Below are 19833 nucleotides of genomic sequence, written 5' to 3' on the forward strand. Positions count from 1 at the left end.
AATAGAATCATGAGCAAAGTCGAGGGTTAAATTGAGATGGGGCAACAGGTGAGGCAACCCTAAAATCGGTTGTAGTGGCTTTGTGTGGGGAAAAGAATCACAATCCGGTCTTTAAGTGATGACGTGATAAACCCTGCTTCCGGGCCCAAACTACTCTGCGTTTAATAAGGCTGTTGTTATTTTTAACATGTTTTTATGATTTGCATCTTCTGTTTAGTCAGTGATCACTGCTGGCCTCTCTGTTTTTATTACCGCTAATCATTTTAAAACTCAGTTTTTAAAACCTTATGATGTAACTACAGCCCAGCCCATGCAGCAGTATATTAATGACTAACTTGACTGACCTTGTATTGTGGATGGATTATCTCAGTTGTTCTCCTGACTGAAGTTTGGTCCACTTACGGTATCCTGTCCCGCGATTCCATTTGTCCCTAACCATCGGGAACCGTCACGTTAACTTTTACAGAGTGGAAAAAAGTTAGCGTTCATCCTCCCTTCACTGTGTTTATGTTATGCTAACATAGCTGTGTCGCTAGCAATCACATAGCACATCATTTTAAACCAGCTAGCCCAACTTCAGTAAACCTACAAACGTCACTGCTGTTTACTTTCCTGTCTTCATTTATGTTGGAAGTGATAGCAGAGCTGTGTGTTTAAAATTTTCAGAGTCTCTCAGTCAGTACATGGCATATCATGTTTAGGTGGAATCTAGCGAGCTAACTTCTTGCTAACTTGTAACTCGGTTAAATTGAATAAATTCTGTTTTCATGGATGCCTGGATGTTAAACTCAATTGCTACACCTGGTAAAGCAGCAACGCTGATCATTTTATTAAAGATGAAAGAATTTAGACAGTTTTTCAACTCCCAGTAATGCTGCAGTGATCGTTTGACTTATGGACCTGCAGCGTAGTTTGGGCCCAGACATAGTTAATGACGTCAGACTTCAGGACCGGATATTTTCTGCTGTGAGCTCTAGCAGATTTTCTTTGTGGACAGGCTTTGATCAGCCAGCCTCTGTTGGTGATGCTGTTGCTTTGAATTAATTGTGTGAATAAACTGAAGTATCATTTCTGCTACACTTGACATAACCCAACTATGACCGTGAACACAAAGTCCTTTACTGTAAATTCCCCACAGTATGACAAGCTAACGTACTTATTCCATGCTAAAGTGGCCTGTATTTTCCTGCAACCTTTGTATAAGACAAAGTTAGTATACCACAGTTTGTTTTGCAGGACAACATTAAAGCAACACAACTTCACGTCATATACAGATCCAATATCTGATTTTAAAAAAACAAGGACATTTAGTGACAGCTTTAAATTTCCAGTTTGTCAAATGCCACTGAGCAGCATTTACCTTAAAATTTAACCTTTCTTGTCTTTCCTACATCTTCCTCCACCTCTGGCTGAAGTTAGCTCACACTCTTCTCTCCCTGGGAAATGCAGGACACAAACATTTTGTTTGCTAATATTTTTTGGGCTGTTAAGAGATGTTGTATTTGACTTTACCTGCCAATTTAAAACAAAACAAACAAAAAAACATTACTCCCTTTATCCTCACTCCTCTTCTGTAACGCTGGTTAGATGCTAAAGTACCGTGACCAGAATTTATGGACATCTGCACCAAAAAAATGCTTTTTAGAGTAATTCTGGCCCAGCTTTGCCCCGAGTATAGTAGTATTAATGATGCATAAATTATGTTTTTTCTCTTTCATCTCTTTGTGCATGATAAGCTGATGATAGACACATCAATAGGATTGTGTCTTATGCATACTTGCCAACCTTGAGACCTCAGAATTAGGGAGACATTCAAAGGGGGGGTATACATATACAAACAACTTGAATTTATTTATTTAAAGTAAGTTAAATGTCACCATTATAGCTGTCCCCCAATTATTTAATCTAATCTAATAGCTTTAATCTCAGCCACAGCGATTTACTCAGGAACTAATAAACTGAAAAACGTCAAACAATAACATTTTGAGGTTATCTAAGTGACTTATCATGTTTAACCTGAGTAGCGAAAGACCGCGGGGGTTTGAAAAGGATGTGCCGGGAGTTCGCTGTTCTCGTCGGCTCAGCTACATTTGAAGTTTACACACCCACGTTCTCGCCTGAAAATATGCTAAAAGTTTATTTTGCGACCCAGAAAGAGTAATAAGAGTAATATTAAAATGAAATAAAACTTTCCCTCAAGTAAATCTGTTTTGAAAATGTAATGAGTAAAAAGCACAAATGTGTTTAAAAATGTAGGGAGTTAAAGTAGAAAGTTGACAAAAATAAATACTTGAGAAAAGTACAGATGCCTAAAAACTCTACTTCAGTACAGTAATATGAAGTATTTGTACTTCATTATAAGCAGCTGAGGTGGGAAGTAAAAAGAGTTTTGAAAGAGATGAAGTCTTTGTAGATATGTGCTGAATATCAATGGTCACTTGAGGAGCTAAGACTGAAGCAACACAAATAAGATGGAAGCAATCCACTTTTTTTCCCCTGTTTTCTGAGGTGTATTTCACACTTAATTGGCTGGCTATAAGAGTATGCCTGTGAGCCAGACCTGAGGTTGTGTGGGACTTTCCAGACATTCATATTATAGATGTCTTTCTTTTGACTAGCTTAATTTCCCAGGGTGCATGGCTGCAGTTTGCCTTCCATAAATCCCTTTTCCTGCCAGGGTCTGAGGTAGGATTTTAAGGCCCTCTTTTGCAAGTCTATTTACAGCAAAGGGCTCTCCAAATGGACTAGAATGTGTTACATTTCAAAATGGAGATGGGACTACTGCAGCAGTATTTCAATGCGTTTAACCCCCCACCCCCAGTACTTCAAATATCTTATTCAGGAATCATGGATAGTTTTCTCTCAAAGTTGGAGAAATGTTTTCTGTCAGGTTCTCAGTGCCTGATGAATTTCTCTGATCATTTCCTGACTGTTTGGTACTTTGAAAATCTTTTTCAGAAACCATAATGTGAGCACACCTTTTACCCCTGCCCTTTAAAAACCTTTTTCTCTGGAGTCTTTTTAATTAAGTTCTAGTATAATTTGATCTCAATATCACTGCTGGTAGCTCATCACAACAGCTTAATAAATTTCTTTCTGTGAACTAACAATGACCCATTTAAAAAAAAAAAAGAAAGAAAAAGAAATCCATCAAGCCTTAAAGAGCGCATGCATCAATTCAAATTACTGTGGATTTTGTGCCACACAATCTGTATTCATAACATGGCCCACAGTGTGTTTACTGTTGTGTTACACAGCTGTAGCGGTTTCTCAAAAGAGTCTTTAACAGGTCCACTCTGATAACATTAACACACAAGGATTTCTTTTCTTGTTTCTTTCAAATACTGTAGTCTAGTCAAAGCTGCTGGTATCTCAGAGATACTTGTGTATGTTGCAGCAACGGGAAGACTGCTCTCACTCATAAATCATCATAACTTAGCAAATTATTGTGGTCAATGCTAAACATATCCAGTTAATGTTGGACCTGACAGGTACCCATTCCAGCCGTGCCGTTGTCCTGCGACCTGTTTGTCATTCGTATTTGTGCCATATGGATTCATGTCAAAATATGCTAGCAAGTCAGATTAAATTTAATCATAATATTGATTTGAAAAAAATGACCTAAATTTCCTCTGACATTAGCCCATTTGCAACATCATTGTCCATTATTACCTCCACCAAGGACTTAATGATTTATTGGTTGACTGATTGGTTGCTGACAAAAAGCCTTGTAACTTTAAAACTATGATTCCTAGTGTGGTGCATGTTGTCAGAATATAGAAAGTTCTCTAAAAACACTTGGATTTGATGTTTACCTCTGACCTCTCCTTTAAAGTCTACTTTAAAGTCAATAGACTAATAAAAAGGTCAAAATTATAATAATGCTACATGCTGTTTCTTACTGCTATTGTTTATATAACATTGAGGTATATAGAGGAATGCTATATGGGGATTCTAAATATGACATTATAGTTTGCATTGAAATTTAATGTCATAATTGACCTCTCACCTCATTTTTACATTTCACAACTGCCTTTCTTTCAACTTGACCTCAGAATTAAAGTATCATCAAGAGAACGGGCTGCCTAGTTAATTAGAAATATTCTGAGTGTAATATTATATAATAAACTCAAGTTATTGAGTTTAGTGCTTCATGTTAAGTATTGTAAACATCATTTTCATAATGATGGCTTCATAATAGCCATTCAGTTGATGCTTATAGCTGTGCCACACAGTACAAGCATTACCAAAGCTTTTGAAACATTGGGTTATCATATAGCCCGACGGGCGGGGCTGAGATAGATTTTGGTCGCCCGACCGGAGATATCGCTAGCTCCGGGACGTCGGGCTAGCGATTTTGCGAGCCCTGATTACTTGCAGCTTAAGTAACCATCAGAATGGTGTTGATAACTCACAAACCAGTAAATAAACAGAATTCATTGCTTTTAGAAATGGAAACCTATGAATTAAAGTTTATACCGTCAATATTTGCAAAATTGTAGTTTATCAAACTCGCTATCATTATGTTTGAAAATATAGAAGTGTGGTTGGAGCATCACTGGTCACTCAGAAGGTCAAGGGAAGAACAGGAAATCTGTGCCGCTTTGACGACCACAGGAATCAAATTTACAGCCTTTTTAGAGTCACTCTGGGCCCTTGTACACTTAAAGGTGTGTGTTACAAGCTCAACAAGAGGATCTGCTCTTCTGCTCTGTCCTGTTTCTTGTCTATTGGAATGTGTCAGTGCGTAGCTGTTGCCCATTTGTCATGGTTAGTGTGACTGATTGTCAGCCTCTTACAGGTTTTCTCCCCCTTTTACTGAGAGGTCATGGAAATTAGTTGAACCATTAGATCCAAGCAAATGCGTACAAGCTAGTTTTAGGCACAGATTGCTTACTGTTGGGGAATCACAGGTTTTAACAGCATACGAAAAGAAAACAAGTTCCTTTTGTAATCTGTCATCTAATCAAAAAAGTGATATACGTTTTGTGTGGCATTGTATACGTCATCACTGCTTAGCTGAAAAATCCAGGACGTTTTTCTTTAATTAACTTCCTGTTTGGTAATGAAAGAAAAAGATGCAACAAACTGATTGAACAGCTGAAAACGTATATCAAGCAGGAATGGAAAAGTCTTGGTTGTTTGTTTGTTTTTTTTTAAACAGTGATTGTTGCCTTTGGTCATGAATGGCGTCATAGTGTTATGGTGGATTTTACCATTAACTGCACCTGGGTTTTAATACCACTAAAATCTAATGTTTTTATGTCCATCTTTCTCTAGATTTCCAGTGGGTTCAAGGGGATGTTTGTGAAGTGCAGCTCATGGTCTACAACCCAATGCCTTATGAACTGCGTGTAGAAAACATGGTAGGTCGATTTATGACTCTTAACCTTAACAAGTGCACCATAATCATGGTAAATATCAAAGCACAGAAAGTAGTTGCTATAGTAATAAGTTCTTAATAACACTGGTTTTCAGTTATTCTTGTTTGCTTAGTTATCCTACCTTAAAATCTTTCTTTTTTCTGACAGTGAGTTTGGGAATGATTGCATTTGATTGTGAGAGCTCTTCTTCCTCCAGTGAGAGATCCATCTCGTGATGCTTGTATTGCTTTATTCACCATCCTTTCAGAGGTCGGCCGTTGCCTTTCCTTTTCTGTACTGAGAGGAAAAAATATTTTAAAGTGGACATGAAACACATATCATATATAAAGGCTAATTTACACTGTAGAGCCATACTCTCTAAAACGTACACATATTTAACGCTGCCTGTGAAGCTGGATTTAAGAACTCAGTGCTCAAGGTTTTAACCAACCAGCACAGTCAACCTGCCAATTATTGTGTTTATTGGCTGGTTGATGCTAATAGTGCTTAAACTGATGTAAGTCTAACTTTAGGCACTTATTTCTTAAATGCAGCTTCACAGGCAGCGTTAAATATGTGTACGTTTTAGAGAGCAACACACCATGATGTCTTTATACAGACGTCTAGTGTTTCATTTCTACTTTAAAAGAGACCATTTTAACCATTTTAATATTTAATAGTCAATGTATCTCCAGCTCATGCATAGATCTCTACGTCTTCAACATCCATTTCTAACTTACAAACGTTGTCACTCTTGCTTTTTTTTTTCATGCACACATGTTAAGCCACTTTATTAAGCCAAGGGGTGGAAAACATTTCCCAATAAATTGCTTTTTTTCCTGCTCATTGCTGTCACTGTTTATGAATGCAGTGATGTGGGACCTCCTTGAAATGCAAAGCAATCCTAAGGCTCGATAAAAGGCCAGCAGGGGAAAGCCTTGCTTTATGCTGTTAGATAGCAGTGGCATACAGGAGTGTACACAATGCATTACATGTCAAAAGTGATGTTGCTTTAATTATTTGGAAAGTCGAGAACAAATTACCGTGAAAGTTTTGTGACAGAGCGTAAGCAGTGACAGTGGACTCCTAATTGCGGAGGCCATCTCAGAGCTGGTGCCAAACAGACTTGGACAAGTCTTGCTGGTTGATTTAGCCATGCTGCATCAACACATAATGGCACATGCTGTTACAGGAGACGCAGACAACCTGCAGTTTGGAACATCTGGTAACTCAAGGAATAGTCACAGTCCACTTGTCCCCAAATTTGCATTTCTATGTGTAACAAGCCAAATATTTGTCTGAGAAATATCATTTCTCTACACCGACTTTTAAGATATACCATACTGTTGACTTTCTGAAAAAAACTAAACTAAACTAAATCAGCATCTTTAAGTCTGTGTAGGCTTTTAATAATGACAGAAGGTGACTGGACTCTTCAAGCTATTTGAAGACATTTCACCTTTCATCCAAGAGGCTTCTTCAGTTCATTCTTTAAAAACTTTAAAGTTAGAGATCATTAACATTTGGTGGCTGAACTACAACATTTCTTGTTGCCCCCAGTTTTATATAATCTTTCACAGTAAATGCAAAGTTGTGTGCATTTGTAAAAAAAAAAAACACATGAAAAAAAAAAGATTATTTAGTCTTTCTGCTGATTCCAGGAGGAATCCATATTCAAATATCTGGAAAGACAGCATCACTCTGGAATATGAGAAAACATTATACACATTTATGTTATCATCCAACAGATGATTCTTAAACCCTCAAACCTCCTCAGTGAAGTATAATGATGGTATATCAAAGATAAACTGAAAGAACAAAGGAGGAAAAAAAAGTCACAGTTTCAGTCAGAATTTGTGGGTTAAATTGTGTGCTTAGAGTCAAACAAGCACAATAATTTTAATAGCATGAGTGTTTTTGTACACACTAAGTACTATGTATTGTGTTTGAACTGACCACTCAGTGTTCACTTTATGGTGTGCTATTGTGCGTTGGTTATTTTGTAGTGCTGTTTGAAATCTGAACTGTATATTTCATCCACTGTATACTGCAGTGCAATACCAAATCATCATGTGCCAAGAAGCCTAGTTGTTATTATATATTTATGTCATGAACCAAGCAGCCAGGAACAGACACAAATGTAATCTTTGAAAAAATGGGTTTTATTATACCCCAAAAATGACAAGATGATTGCAAAAATTCAAAATAACAAAAATAAACTTTTTAAGAACCAAGTGGTCCCATAAAAGAGGTTAACTTAACAGAACGCTACTCAACAGAACACTTAACAAAAACATAACAAACTGACCTGCCCAAATGAGAAACAGCTCCAGTTATATAGCAAATGAACAAACCACTATATACACCAAAGGTGAAAACTAGAGAGATAACAGCTAACCATCATTCAAGAAGAACCCCATTCCCCCTACATGATCACAATAGATGGTTCAGTCCATTTTATTGGCTTCTGCATTTAAACCAGCTCCACCCTCAGCCTCCACTTTCAGCCAAACCAGGAAGGACTGGAGCAGAGATCAGGTAACTCAGAAAGAGCAGAAATATAATTAATATAACATATACCTATATAAAATAACAAACAATGCAAAGCAAAGTCTATGCCACCATTTGGACTATAGCCTAGTGCTGTCATGCATTACAGGTAAACTCAAAATATCAAATTAGTTAACTTATGATCACAGAAGCTTTAGAGCATAATGTAAACATAAGACAAAAAGATCAAATGAGTATTATCTAAGTATTTCAATTGTGTGGTTGCATGCAGCCATCACAATTTATATCGTGGTCCCTGTTAGTGGGTGGGATATATTCAAGTTAAACTAAAACTTTTGTCCTCAGAGGGTTGTGTTGAATGCAGAAAAAATGGGCAGTGGTCAGTGTCTATCAAAAGTGGTCCAAGAAAGAAACAGAGGTAAACCAGACACAGATCATGGGCAGCAAATGCAAATGCACATGGGGAGCGAAGGCAGGCCCATGTACTCCAAGCCAACAGACTGCTGTAGCTTTAGCTAAGCAGCACACTATGAGACAAACTGCACATAAACAGTTTGTGTGTTTGGTTATGTTTGTTGAGCTCAGAAACTCTGCATTTGAAATTACCTGCCGCAAACTACTGTTGCATAATGATACCTGGCTAAATTCATTGTTTAACACTGTTTAGTTTTCGGTTTATTTATAGAAGTGTCAAAAATGTCTTGTAAGTGCTTATTTTACTTTTTCAATAAATGGTTAAGAAGCTGTGTTGAGCCATTAGGTCTAACATGAAATATTAGGTAAACACAGTTGTTACTAATCATATTAATTAGGGTTCTGCATTAATGTGATTGGTAACACCTGTGTTTACCTACCCTATAATGTCAAAAACCTGTGCAAAGCCCAAGGGAAGAGGTTTAAGATGCTACTATGCCAGTATGTTGTAAGGTGAATTTGTCACACAGACAAGGTCAGATATGCCACCATCTCCTCCCCACCTACAGGTAAACTGATCAGTTCACAGATGGAGACTGAAGCTTTCACATCTCCATGGCAGCTGGGAACCTTAGGTGGTATTGTAGAGTCACGCTGGTAGACAGACAGAATGACGTAAGCTGCCAAGAGCGCCCCTGTAACCCAGACAAAGTGACTGCCGGTACACTAGAACAACCATTTATCCACTGTACAAAACCAGCTCTCTGAAACACACAAACACACAGGGTCACTTTTCCTTCTTCTCTCATCAAGGTGACCCTTTAGTTTGGCAAGGCAGCCTCTCCTTCTGAGTCACCACACGACTTCAGCGCTAACACACAGCTTTGCTTTGTGCTTTATCGATTTTCCGTTAAAGTGGTGCTTTTTACTACAACCGCCAGCTTTTCATTTTCAGAGGGGTCACCATCAGATGCTTCTTTCATACTTTCAACAAACAAGTTGGGGTATCTGTTTGCTTTCTGTTAAAATGACTCTTTGATTTTTATTTCCTCTTTCATTTACTCAGGTCAGCCCAGATAGTTATAATAAATATGGACTAATCATTTTCTTCAGGAAAAAAAAAGCAAATTTAATAGAAATGTCTGCTGTCTGGCTTTTGTTATAAAACGTTTGTTGTTGCCAAAGTAATCACAAATAATATTCATGCTATAGTGACATGAGACAAATCAAAGGGATAAGTGCATTCTGTTAGTAAAACTCAAACAGTGCTGCTCACTTTGCTTCACCTGGTTTCTTATTGTTAATGAAACAAGCTAATGAACCTTTTAAAGGCAGAAAACAGATCAGCTGTTTCGAGTAGCTTTTCACTGATGCTTCTGCTATTAAAAAAAGCTTGTAATGTCATGAAGTGAAAGCAGTAAGCGCTTAAATCACAGCGGTGGCACCTCAGAGCCTCAGCTCTTAGGCAGCCTTCTCTCTAGTGAGGTAGTGTCTGCTTTTAGGGATTGATGCAGTCATTACGTCACCTCAGTCTGCCTTGTTAAACAAGGCTGAGTGTACTGGGAATGTAAATAGTTACTCGAGGGGACATGATTAAGCATTTATAAGAAAACTTGAAAGCCACAGATTTACTGACTAGAATTGAAACTTAGAGGATTTTTTTCTTCCACTCCAGCCAAGTGGGCACAAGCTGGGATTTTTCCCTTCAGACTCCTACAGACAGTTAATTTCACATCCTGTTGTGATCACCACCAGGTAGTACAGGCTGCTGAGATTGCTAATAAGTGCCAAAAAGTTACGTGATTTGTTTGGCTTGTTTGCTAGCAAAATTATTCCAACAGAAATTTAATTTGATAAAAAAAATAATAAAAGTGGGGAAACAAATTAAGGGTTCTTCACAATCACAAGATCTTTAAAAACATGTAAAATTGAAAATGAAATGGGAATAATTTGAAAGGATTTTCTTTGTTTTCAAGAAAACATCATGAACTAATTCAGATCAGACATGTTTTCCAATGCATTAAGGATAAAGACAGAATATTCTTCTAATCCTGACAGCAGTATTGATGGGGTATGTCGCCATCGAGACATTTGATCAAAGAAATTTGAGTCACAGATCCATTACTTCATAGTGTTACCAAATGAGATAAGAACTTATCCTAAACGTTGGCATATTACTGTGTTACACCAGCCAAAACTTGAAAAACATCTTAATGCAGTAGAATAAATAAAATATCACAAAACAAAATACCTTGGAAGGTTTTACAAAATGTTATAAAAAGTCTTGAGGTGGTAAAACGTTTCTGTATCTGTCCTTGTGGAAGCAGAGCTCAAACAGAAGTGTTCGGCTGGATGCCCAGTATGCGGTACAGACTGGTAAGGGGTCAGAATCCAACAATTATCCATAGCCATTCATCACAGTCATTTGAACGACCTCTGTATCAGCTGATGGTGTAATTCAAAAAGTGTGTTGCTCCAAATCAAAGAAGTCACTTGGTTGAGTGACGAAACGTTTCTTCCCCACATTCTTCTTATTGCTTAGATCAATGTCTGTCCCCCAGAACAGTCATGAAGTTACTGTCTTTACTGTGGCAGTAAGTGTGTAGTAGGTTTTTCACTGAATCTCTCAAATAAGGATTTTAGTATCTAGCCTGATTTAATTGATGTTCCATGATACATGTATTCTTTTTCTAGTGCAATTACATTTAGTACCTGGTGGTAGATGTCACTATGGACTGCAATGTTGAGTGATGACTCATTTTTAGTGTTTTTCAAGTCATTTCAGTTCATTTCAGGTCAACAATATAGCAAGAAATCACAATGACAGCTGCATAAAGGTGCTTTATATTTTAAGGTAAAGACCCTGCAGTATAGGGGAGAAAAACCAACAATCAGTGGAGCCCCTTTGTGCAAACACTTTGCGATGGTGGGCAGGAAAAACTCCCCTTCATAGAAATAATTCTCTAGCAGAACCAGGCTCAGAGAGATGCATTTGGTGTGAGAGGTTCGGGGTTTGGGGAAAGAGAAAACAACCAACGAGAGCATAAGGAGACAGAACGAAACACTAATGATATGCTGCAGCATATACACTGATCAGGTATAATATTATGACAACCTGACTAATATTGTATCGGTCCCTTTTTTGCTGCCTAAACAGCCCTGACCTGTTGAGGACTCTGCTAGACTCCTGAAGCAGTGCTGAAGGTGTAATGTGGTATCTGACACCAAGATATTAACTTTAGATCCTTTAAGTCCTGCAAGTTATGAGATGGGGGCACCATGCAGCAGACTTGTTTGTCCAGCACATCCCACAGATTCTGGATTGGAATGAGACACAGAGAATTTGGAGATCAACGCCTAAAACCCATTGTTGTGCTCCTCAGATGATTTATGAACAGTTTTTGTTTTGTGGTAGGGCGCATTATCCTGCTAAAAACACACCACTGTCATCAGTTTCCATGAAAGGGTGTGAATGGTCTGCAACGATACTTGGGTAGATGGTACGTGGCAGTTTGGGTGGTGGATGGAGATCAGCATGGGCACCCTGACCGGTCTGCAGCTGTGCAACAAACTCTGATGCTCTGTGTATTCTGACTCCTTTCTATCAGAGTCAACAAACTTTTTCAGCAGTTTCAGCTACAGCAGCTCATCAGTTAGATTGGACCACTGAGGTCAATCAGCCTTCGCTGTGCATCAGCGAGGCTTGCCTGCCCATGACCCTGTCACTGGTTCACCACTGTTTCTTTCTTGTCCTCTAGGACCCAGAAGTAAGCCTGCAGCCTGAAAGTGATATGCGTTTTTGGACAATATGAATACTATACTTAAAAAGTCTTTAAGATTTGATTGAGCCTGATGTTTTTGAAGACTTTGAATGTGAGGAGAAGGATTTTAAACTCAGTTTTGGATTTAATTGGGTCAGTGGAGAGAAGCTAATGTGGGGAAAATATGGTCTCTCTTCCTAGTCCTTGATGGTACTCCCACTGTAGTGAGTGGAGAGATTTAGAACAGCCTCATAATGAATTACAATGGACCAGTTCGGAAGTGATGAATTCATGAAGTGGTTTCTCAGCATCATTCTGAGACAGAATTGATCTAATTTTAAAAGTAGTGAGATGTTTTGCGAGAGAGATTTTCAATTTTTTTAATGTCTGTTTTCAATGTCTGTTTTTTTAATGTTTTTTTTGGGACTTTTCAATTTCTTTCTTTCACATATAAGATCCAATTAATTTCTACAAGATTTTCACCTTTTATAAGGTCTTAATGTTAACGTTACCTTCAGCAATTTATCATAATTTATTTTTTGACCTGTCACACTTCAAAATAATCATTTTGATATCTATGGCTTAGCTGTAGGTGTAATAAACCAGAAATATTATCTGAGCTATTCTTCACATCACCAACATCTTACAGTTGATTTCAATTTAGTTCAGACACTTTGATTTAACGGTTCAAAGTTACCCTTTGGACGGCCAGTGCAAGATTTTGTAATGCATAAAAAACACTTGAACAGAATCTGCTGCTCTCTATAATATCTGGATTTGGCCAGCTGAATTTGAAACCTTTTTGATCCCCCTTCCTTCTGTGTTGTCATCAGTAGGACTTATTTTCATTCACCTCTCAGGCATACATGGCTCAAATGGTCATTTCCCGCAGAGAATGATTTTCTTCCATGGAAATGGCCATCTCATTCCGCCAGAAATTTAATCTTCAGGACATCGTGGATAGATTAAGATGATGGATCATTTGAAATGTTTTGAGAGATACTTCACACGGAATTGGTGTTGGAAAATTGATCTGCTGCACCTCACTCTGCTTTTTCAAAAGGAAAACAAATGAGGAACCGTGTTGGGCCAAAAGATGAGAGACTGGTTTTGCAGTCAGTTTTCCTTGGTTTTGGCACAGTGGCTTTTGCCGATTGTGATTTCTGCATTACATCTTGGTCATTCCTACTCCTTTTGTGTGTTGCATTCAGGGTTTGCTGACCTCTGGAGTAGAATTTGAATCTCTGCCTGCAGCGCTGTCTCTGCCTGCCGAGTCTGGCCTGTACCCTGTTACTCTGGTTGGCGTCCCACGTACAGCCGGGAACATTACTGTCAACGGTCAGTGTGGCTGAAAAGATTTTTTCATTACTTGGATTGTTGCACATAATAATTAGCTGGAAAGATTAGCTTGTGTTTTTGCACACACTTTTGAGTCAGACTCCTTTTTAAAGGTCAGTGGTTCACCATTCCACTCCAGTAATTTCATCCACTAAAGATTCTATTTTCTATTTGAACCCAGGTTACCACACGTCAGTGTTTGGTGTAACCAGTGATTGCCTGCTGGATGGCCTGCCTGGTGTGAAGACTAGCGGCTGTTTAGTGGAGGTCATTCCCGCTCTTCCTCGCCTCCAGCTCCAGACGTCACTGCCACGGTCAGGAACTCTCTGCACGCTGTCTTTGCTATGACACTAATTGTTCACTAACAGTCAGTGTAGAAAAGATCTGACTGTGTTGCTATGCTGATAATGTCACAGGTCTCAGTAGGCCAGGGGTAAACACTGGGTAAGCCTTGCTTTGCCAAATTGGGTGATGAAAGGTTTATATGTGGTTCACAACACCTGTTTAACAAAGATAACACTTCAACACTAATTACATTAGCTGGCAGCCAAATTAGCTAGACTGGGTTACATATATTTAATACAACATTTTGATGCCCACAGCAAAAGGCTAAAGTATTTCATAACTACTTGGTAAATTATTTAACCACTGAAAATCATGTTATGCTTTGTGGTTTCTCTCTACTAGCGTTGGCCTTTTGGCCTCATTTTTATCTTTAGTAAAGTAAATTGAAGTGTTAGACTGCGTCAACAGACAAGAACATTTTCCCATAAAAACATAGGAAGGGCAAAGAGTCTTGCTTTGTTCACCCATGATTGATGTGAACACCCTCAAACACCTTTAAAGCTTAAAGTCAGCACTTTAGCTTTATGGTCATTGTTTCATTGCACATCCATTGTGCTGAGGTACAGAGCCAAAACAATGACAAATGTGCGACTGTTGTACAACTCACGGACTCCTCTCTACTCATCGTTTTTACGCCCAAAAGTAAGAAAAGTTAACATTTTGAGTAGTGTGTTTTTGGCCAACGTGATGCAGTTTGCCCTCGAGTGCATGTGCAGGTTTCAGGTTTACACCATTATGTAAAAGTTGCCTGTGTTAGTATTTGTGTTTATTTCATGAAATGTTTGTGTTCAAGTATAGCTATGAAAAAGGGATCGCTTTGTGGCTGAGTGGTCTTAAGGTCATACCAATTACAAACCGAAGTTATATCATAGCAAGCATATTGGGATCCTGTGGTGAGAACAGAAACACTTCAAAGAAATCAACAGTGTAAAGCTTATTTTAAACCCAGGTCATGAACCACATTATAGCCCAAGATTGTGTGTTATTTGAGAAATGAAAGTAGAAGTCACGTGGTAAGATTTCTACCAGTAAATAGCAGGTAATGCACGCCGTCTGGACTTTTGTAAATCATTCTGACAGGAAAGCTGCTTTAAAATTCACTATTTAGGTCATGCCTGTGTAAGTACAGCACTCATCAGCTTTTGATGTGGAAAATCTTTTTATTCTCTAATGCTGGAATATAGTTCGTGTGTCTACTCGAACAGAAGTGTAATATTTGGCTCTAGTGTGTGGTGTTCTCACAGGATGCACAGGTAGACCTTGAGTTTTGACTTCAAAGCTCTGAGAGTCTCTACAGGGTGCCTCACAGACTTTTTTTGCCTACAGCACTAAACGACAGTATCTAAGGCTCCACTTTTCACATTTATACCATTTGAATTCTAAACATTAACTCAAAATTTGTAGTTTTAATATTTTAGAACATTGAAATTCTAGTTTGGAGACTGAATCTTTTGCTGGCATGCCCCATGTCATTAAAAATAATATTTCTGAGTCCAAATGTGGCAGGAGCGGGTTAGTGTTGTTGCCTGCAAGACGGTCCTGAGTTCAGTTCCCACCATCTGGCCTCAGGGTCTTTCTGTGTGGGGTTTGCATGTTCTCCCCAGGTGCTTTGGCCTCCTCCCACTACAGACATGTATTTAGTGGGGTTAGGTGATAATTCTAAATTGCCCACAGGTATGAATGCGACTGCAAATAGTTGTCTGTCCCTGTGTTAGCCAGGGTGTACCCCTCCTGCCCTAAGGCAGCTGGAATAGGCTCCAGCCCCCCCCCCCCCCCGTGACCCTGAATTGGATACGCAGAAGAGAATGGATGGATGCTCATTCAGTGCAAATGAATGCTGAAGCATCACTGAAAAGGCTCCAAGTTAATCTTACAGCTTCAATAAAATGATCGGTGTGGTTGTTCTCAGACATGCTACAATAAAGTTTAAAGTTCAGGCTTCCATGAAAATGAAGATTTATGAGGTTTAGAAAGGTCAGATGTTGGCTGTAAGTTAGCTAGTTAATTTGACATCTAAAGATCATATACCATTTCCAGCAAGATAGAGCACTGCTTTAACTTTGGTTGTAAATTAAGATGTAAAGCTAAATAGCAGCAGTGTTTGAAAGCTTAGTGAAATAGGACAGGTTGAAATAATTATCTATGTCGTGGCTAGCTGCTAGGCTAACATAATATATGAGGAGACACACACACCTTCATCTATCCTGAGAAGCAGCACCTTAAACTCTCTTTTGAATAAAATGGGGGGGTGGCTCAAGACTTCTACATACCACATGATGCATATATGATTGTATTTCAAGGCTATTCACCTAATCTGTGATTAGTTATAATGGCCATGTGTTTCTCTGAACCTACCTACAGGTCAGCCTACACACCTCACCCCATGTCCAAAGAAGAGCTGTCTAGCTCCGTGTCTGTCCAGCTGTTCAACGGAGAGACGCAGCAGTTGACCATCACCTTAGAGAACATTGGATCTGAGGACATAGAGACTTTGGAGCTCACTTCTAAGATTGTCAGCACCAAAGGTAAGCACCCTCAGCAAGATGAGCCAAGTCTGTTTATTATACCTTTTTGTTCAATTTTCTAGCTCTCGATTTAGATTTACAACCGAAATTGTGAAAGTTCAAAACACAGTAGGATTGCAGAAGAAAATGTGGATTGAAAAAAAATGTGCTAAAACAATCAGAGTGCATTGAGTGTCTTATCTGTGTTGTAGTTGCAATAGGCTTTGATGGACTTTACTGTCCACTTAGTTTTTGCTCCAGCCTCTTGCAGCCTGCTTGTCCACAGTGCTGCAGGGGTCGCTACCTTGTTGTATGTGCATGGGGACCTTTCATGCTCTTGTGGCTTTCCAGTCTGTGTTCTGTCTCTTTGTTCAACACCTGCTCAGGCCGTCTGATCTCTGCAGTCCCCCTCACTCTGTTTCTCTGTCACTCGCTGGCTTTTGTTCTCCTTTAATTGTCTGTGTGGAAAAAGGAGGCAATTTATTTATTCTTTTGAAAAACAAAGTTGTCTGGCATTTACTCCAGTTTGCACAGTGTTGAAGTAACTTTTATTTTACTTAACTGTCGATGGTATATTTTAGTATCTGTGCAGCTGCAAATGTAAAGTCTCCTGCTGTTACTTTTTTGTTTAAATCAGAGTGGAACCAGCTGTCATTAACTCTACAATGGGTGTCCTTTAAACAGCTTTGCTTTAACATTGTCAAGCTTTTGCTTTAGTAAGTCACCTGTTAAGGTGCCTGGGTCGTCGACCCAGTGTTTCATGTTTTTGGTTCTTTGATTTTGTTTGTTTCTTTATATTCTAGATTTCTTTGTCTTACGGGTTATTGGATTATTTTAATTGTAGGTTCTCTGTGTGGGTTTTGTTTGTTTGTCTTCTGGTTTTCTGTCTGTGATCCATAGTTGCTGTCTCCCATGTCTGCTGTATCCCCATGTCAAGTCTGTGTCTCTGTGTTATGTTTCCTGTTTTACTTTGAAGCTCCATGTCTTATATTAATCTGTCTGGTTTTGCTTCCTTTGTCTCGTTAGTAGGTCTGGGTATCGTCACTGATTTCTAGAATCGATTCGATCCACGATTCGATTCGATTTAATTCGATTTGAATCTGGGAAATTTTGCCTCAGACAGTCAGAAATATTATAATTCAGATCAATACATTTACATATTTTTGTATCTATAAAAAGGAAGCTGACACTTTCCAGACTTTATCAAAGGTGTGAGCGTCACAGCAGATGCTTTTGTGTCAAAGTAGCTGAAGATAAAACACAGAAAAACATGAAGGTGATTTTCCTGGACTGGGATTTTATAAAAATATTCTGCAGTAGATCACAAACGAAAGAAAACCATTAATCAACTTATGAACATTACCTCTGAAGTTACAGCGGTTTTATCAGAGACACGACTAAGCGTTTTGCATTTTGTACAATTTTAAAAAGTTTAAATTTGTTCAGTATTGAACGGCAGAAGTTAGGTTTTCTTTTCGGAAGTAAGTAAAAGGAAAAAAAAAAAAAACATCGGCCGACAGCGCTGTAAATAACTGTAGTCTTGTGCGTAACAAGCAAGCGAATAATGCAGAAAACAGATTTCGGGGATAGACGGGAAACTGTTCTTGAAGTACAGAGAGAGAGAGAGAGAGAGAGAGAGAGAGAGAGAGAGAGAGCTGTGCATGAAGTGTGATTTAATTGGTGGAAGCAAAACAGCAAAAGTCAGAGGGAGTCCATGACGATGTTTATGTGAAGCTTAGTTTGGATCTTCGTTTGCTGCTCGTTCGGTCAATATTGTTTGGAGAGAGATAAAACTAACAGATTTAGAATCAGCGCAAAAAGGGTGTGAACACAAAGTGCGGACCCGCCGAAACATCAGAATCAGCGAGCTGTCTGCTTTCAGCCCCGACCGTGTCCGTGCCGTCGGGTGAGAAAGGCGACATCTCACTGATTCTGATCTGCGGGTCTGCGCTTTGTGTTTACGTCTTTGTGCAGAAGCCGTGTACCTGCTCTCATTTAAAAGCGAGTCATCAGTGATTTTTGTTATTCTTTCAGCAAGAAAGAATATATGCTAGCTGTTAAAGTTGGAAAAACCTGTAGTAAACAAAATGTGAAAATAAATCAAAACATGTTTAGTATTTTAGATTCTTCAAAATAGCCCCCCTTTGAGATTTCCTTTGTTGCACACTATTGGTATTCTCTTAATGAGCTTCATGAGGTAGTCACCTGAAATGGTTTTCCAACAGTCTTGGAGTTCCCACAGATGTTGAGCACTTGTTGATCACCTCCTCCATGCACGGCGGGGACCATGCACGCAGTCTCCTGAACAGTTGATGTAGAGATGTGTCTGAACTGGAACTCTGTGTGGCATCTATTTGGGCTCTGATCCGAGGTGCTGTTAATGTGAGATTTCCTTGACTTTCAGTGCTTAAAGTCGTTTCTCTTTACTTAGCTGATTGGTTTTTGCCATAATATGAATTCTAACAGTTGTTAAATAGGGCTGCCAGCTGTGCATCAACCTGACTTCTGCACAACACACCTGATGGTCCCAAACCCATTTAGAAAGCAATAAATTGCACAAAGCAAAGGGTGGCTACTTTGAGGAATCTAAAATGCAAGACATATTTAGAGTTATTCATCCAATTTTTTCTGTGCTACATAATTCCAGAGATTTTGCTTTATGTTATCCGATGTCTTCAGTATATAGCTACAATGTATAAAGTAGCAAAAATAAAGAAAAAACATTAAATGAGAAGGTCCAAACTTTTGACTGGTAATGTGTATATATATATATATACTGTGTGTGCGTGTTTGTTCTAAGCTATACAAGTTCAAAATCTGACTCAAAATTCCATCTCCAGGTGACAGTGTTCGGAAAGTTTTCTCTGTAGTAAACAAAACATGAAAGCCAGTGTGTGTCCTGAGAATTTGGTGGTGCAGTGGCTACCACTGTTCAGGTCCGCGGGTTGGCTGGGTCCTTTCTGTGGCTTTGGTGCGTCCTCCCACAATACAAAGGCAGGCTTTTTTTGTTAACTGGTGATTCTAAATGTGGCACATTGGTTTAGAAAACACCTTGGTACGTAGTGAAATGCTTATCACATATTATTGTAAAGTAACTGCCATTAAGTCTAAATACTGGCAAATTTTTATTGGACAAAACGTAAAAATAATGACGCCGGTTATTGTGGGTTATTTCCAAGTGCTTCGTTTTCTGACACTGAACCACTGCATTAGCATTAATAGCTGGAAGCATTCCAGTTTATGAGAAACCAGTGTCACTTGACCATATTTAAAATCATTATTGATTTCTTTACTCGGAGCTGTCTCCACTGGTAAAATGCTACTCCAGTTATTCTTGCTGTAAACTATTTTAATTTATAACGAGTACCCTAAATTATTCAACACTACCAAGAGCAAAACTTATCATAGCTTTTAAAATATTGCTTCTATTACTCTCTCCTGTGTCGCTATGTAAATTCAATTTTACATTTTTCTTTTTTCAGATGCAGACAGAAGTCTGTTGACATTTTCACTTGTTAATTCTGACAAAAACACCTTTCTTCCCCACATACTAAAGTAGATCCTGCCAAGAAAATACCTTTGTATATCCTCAGTTTA

At 38.7% G+C, this 19833-nt stretch overlaps 1 protein-coding gene across 5 annotated transcripts in view; it reads left to right on the forward strand.

The window, feature by feature from the left end:
* trappc9 (trafficking protein particle complex subunit 9) overlaps positions 1-19833 on the forward strand; it is a 238906-nt gene that overhangs the window by 39470 nt on the left and 179603 nt on the right. For all 5 annotated transcript variants that reach the window (XM_086279548.1, XM_086279549.1, XM_086279545.1 and 2 more), the window contains 4 exons: positions 5281-5366; positions 13261-13387; positions 13569-13701; positions 16094-16257. In XM_086279548.1, the coding sequence (XP_086135674.1) occupies positions 5281-5366; positions 13261-13387; positions 13569-13701; positions 16094-16257 (510 nt within the window). The remainder of the gene's footprint in view (positions 1-5280; positions 5367-13260; positions 13388-13568; positions 13702-16093; positions 16258-19833) is intronic.

Source organism: Aulonocara sp. 'chitande type north' Nkhata Bay, linkage group LG22, assembly GCF_057382095.1.
Source record: "Aulonocara sp. 'chitande type north' Nkhata Bay isolate Kocher_YH1m ecotype deep benthic linkage group LG22, A_spYH_male_GT1.1, whole genome shotgun sequence".
NCBI classification, from domain to species: domain Eukaryota; kingdom Metazoa; phylum Chordata; class Actinopteri; order Cichliformes; family Cichlidae; genus Aulonocara; species Aulonocara sp. 'chitande type north' Nkhata Bay.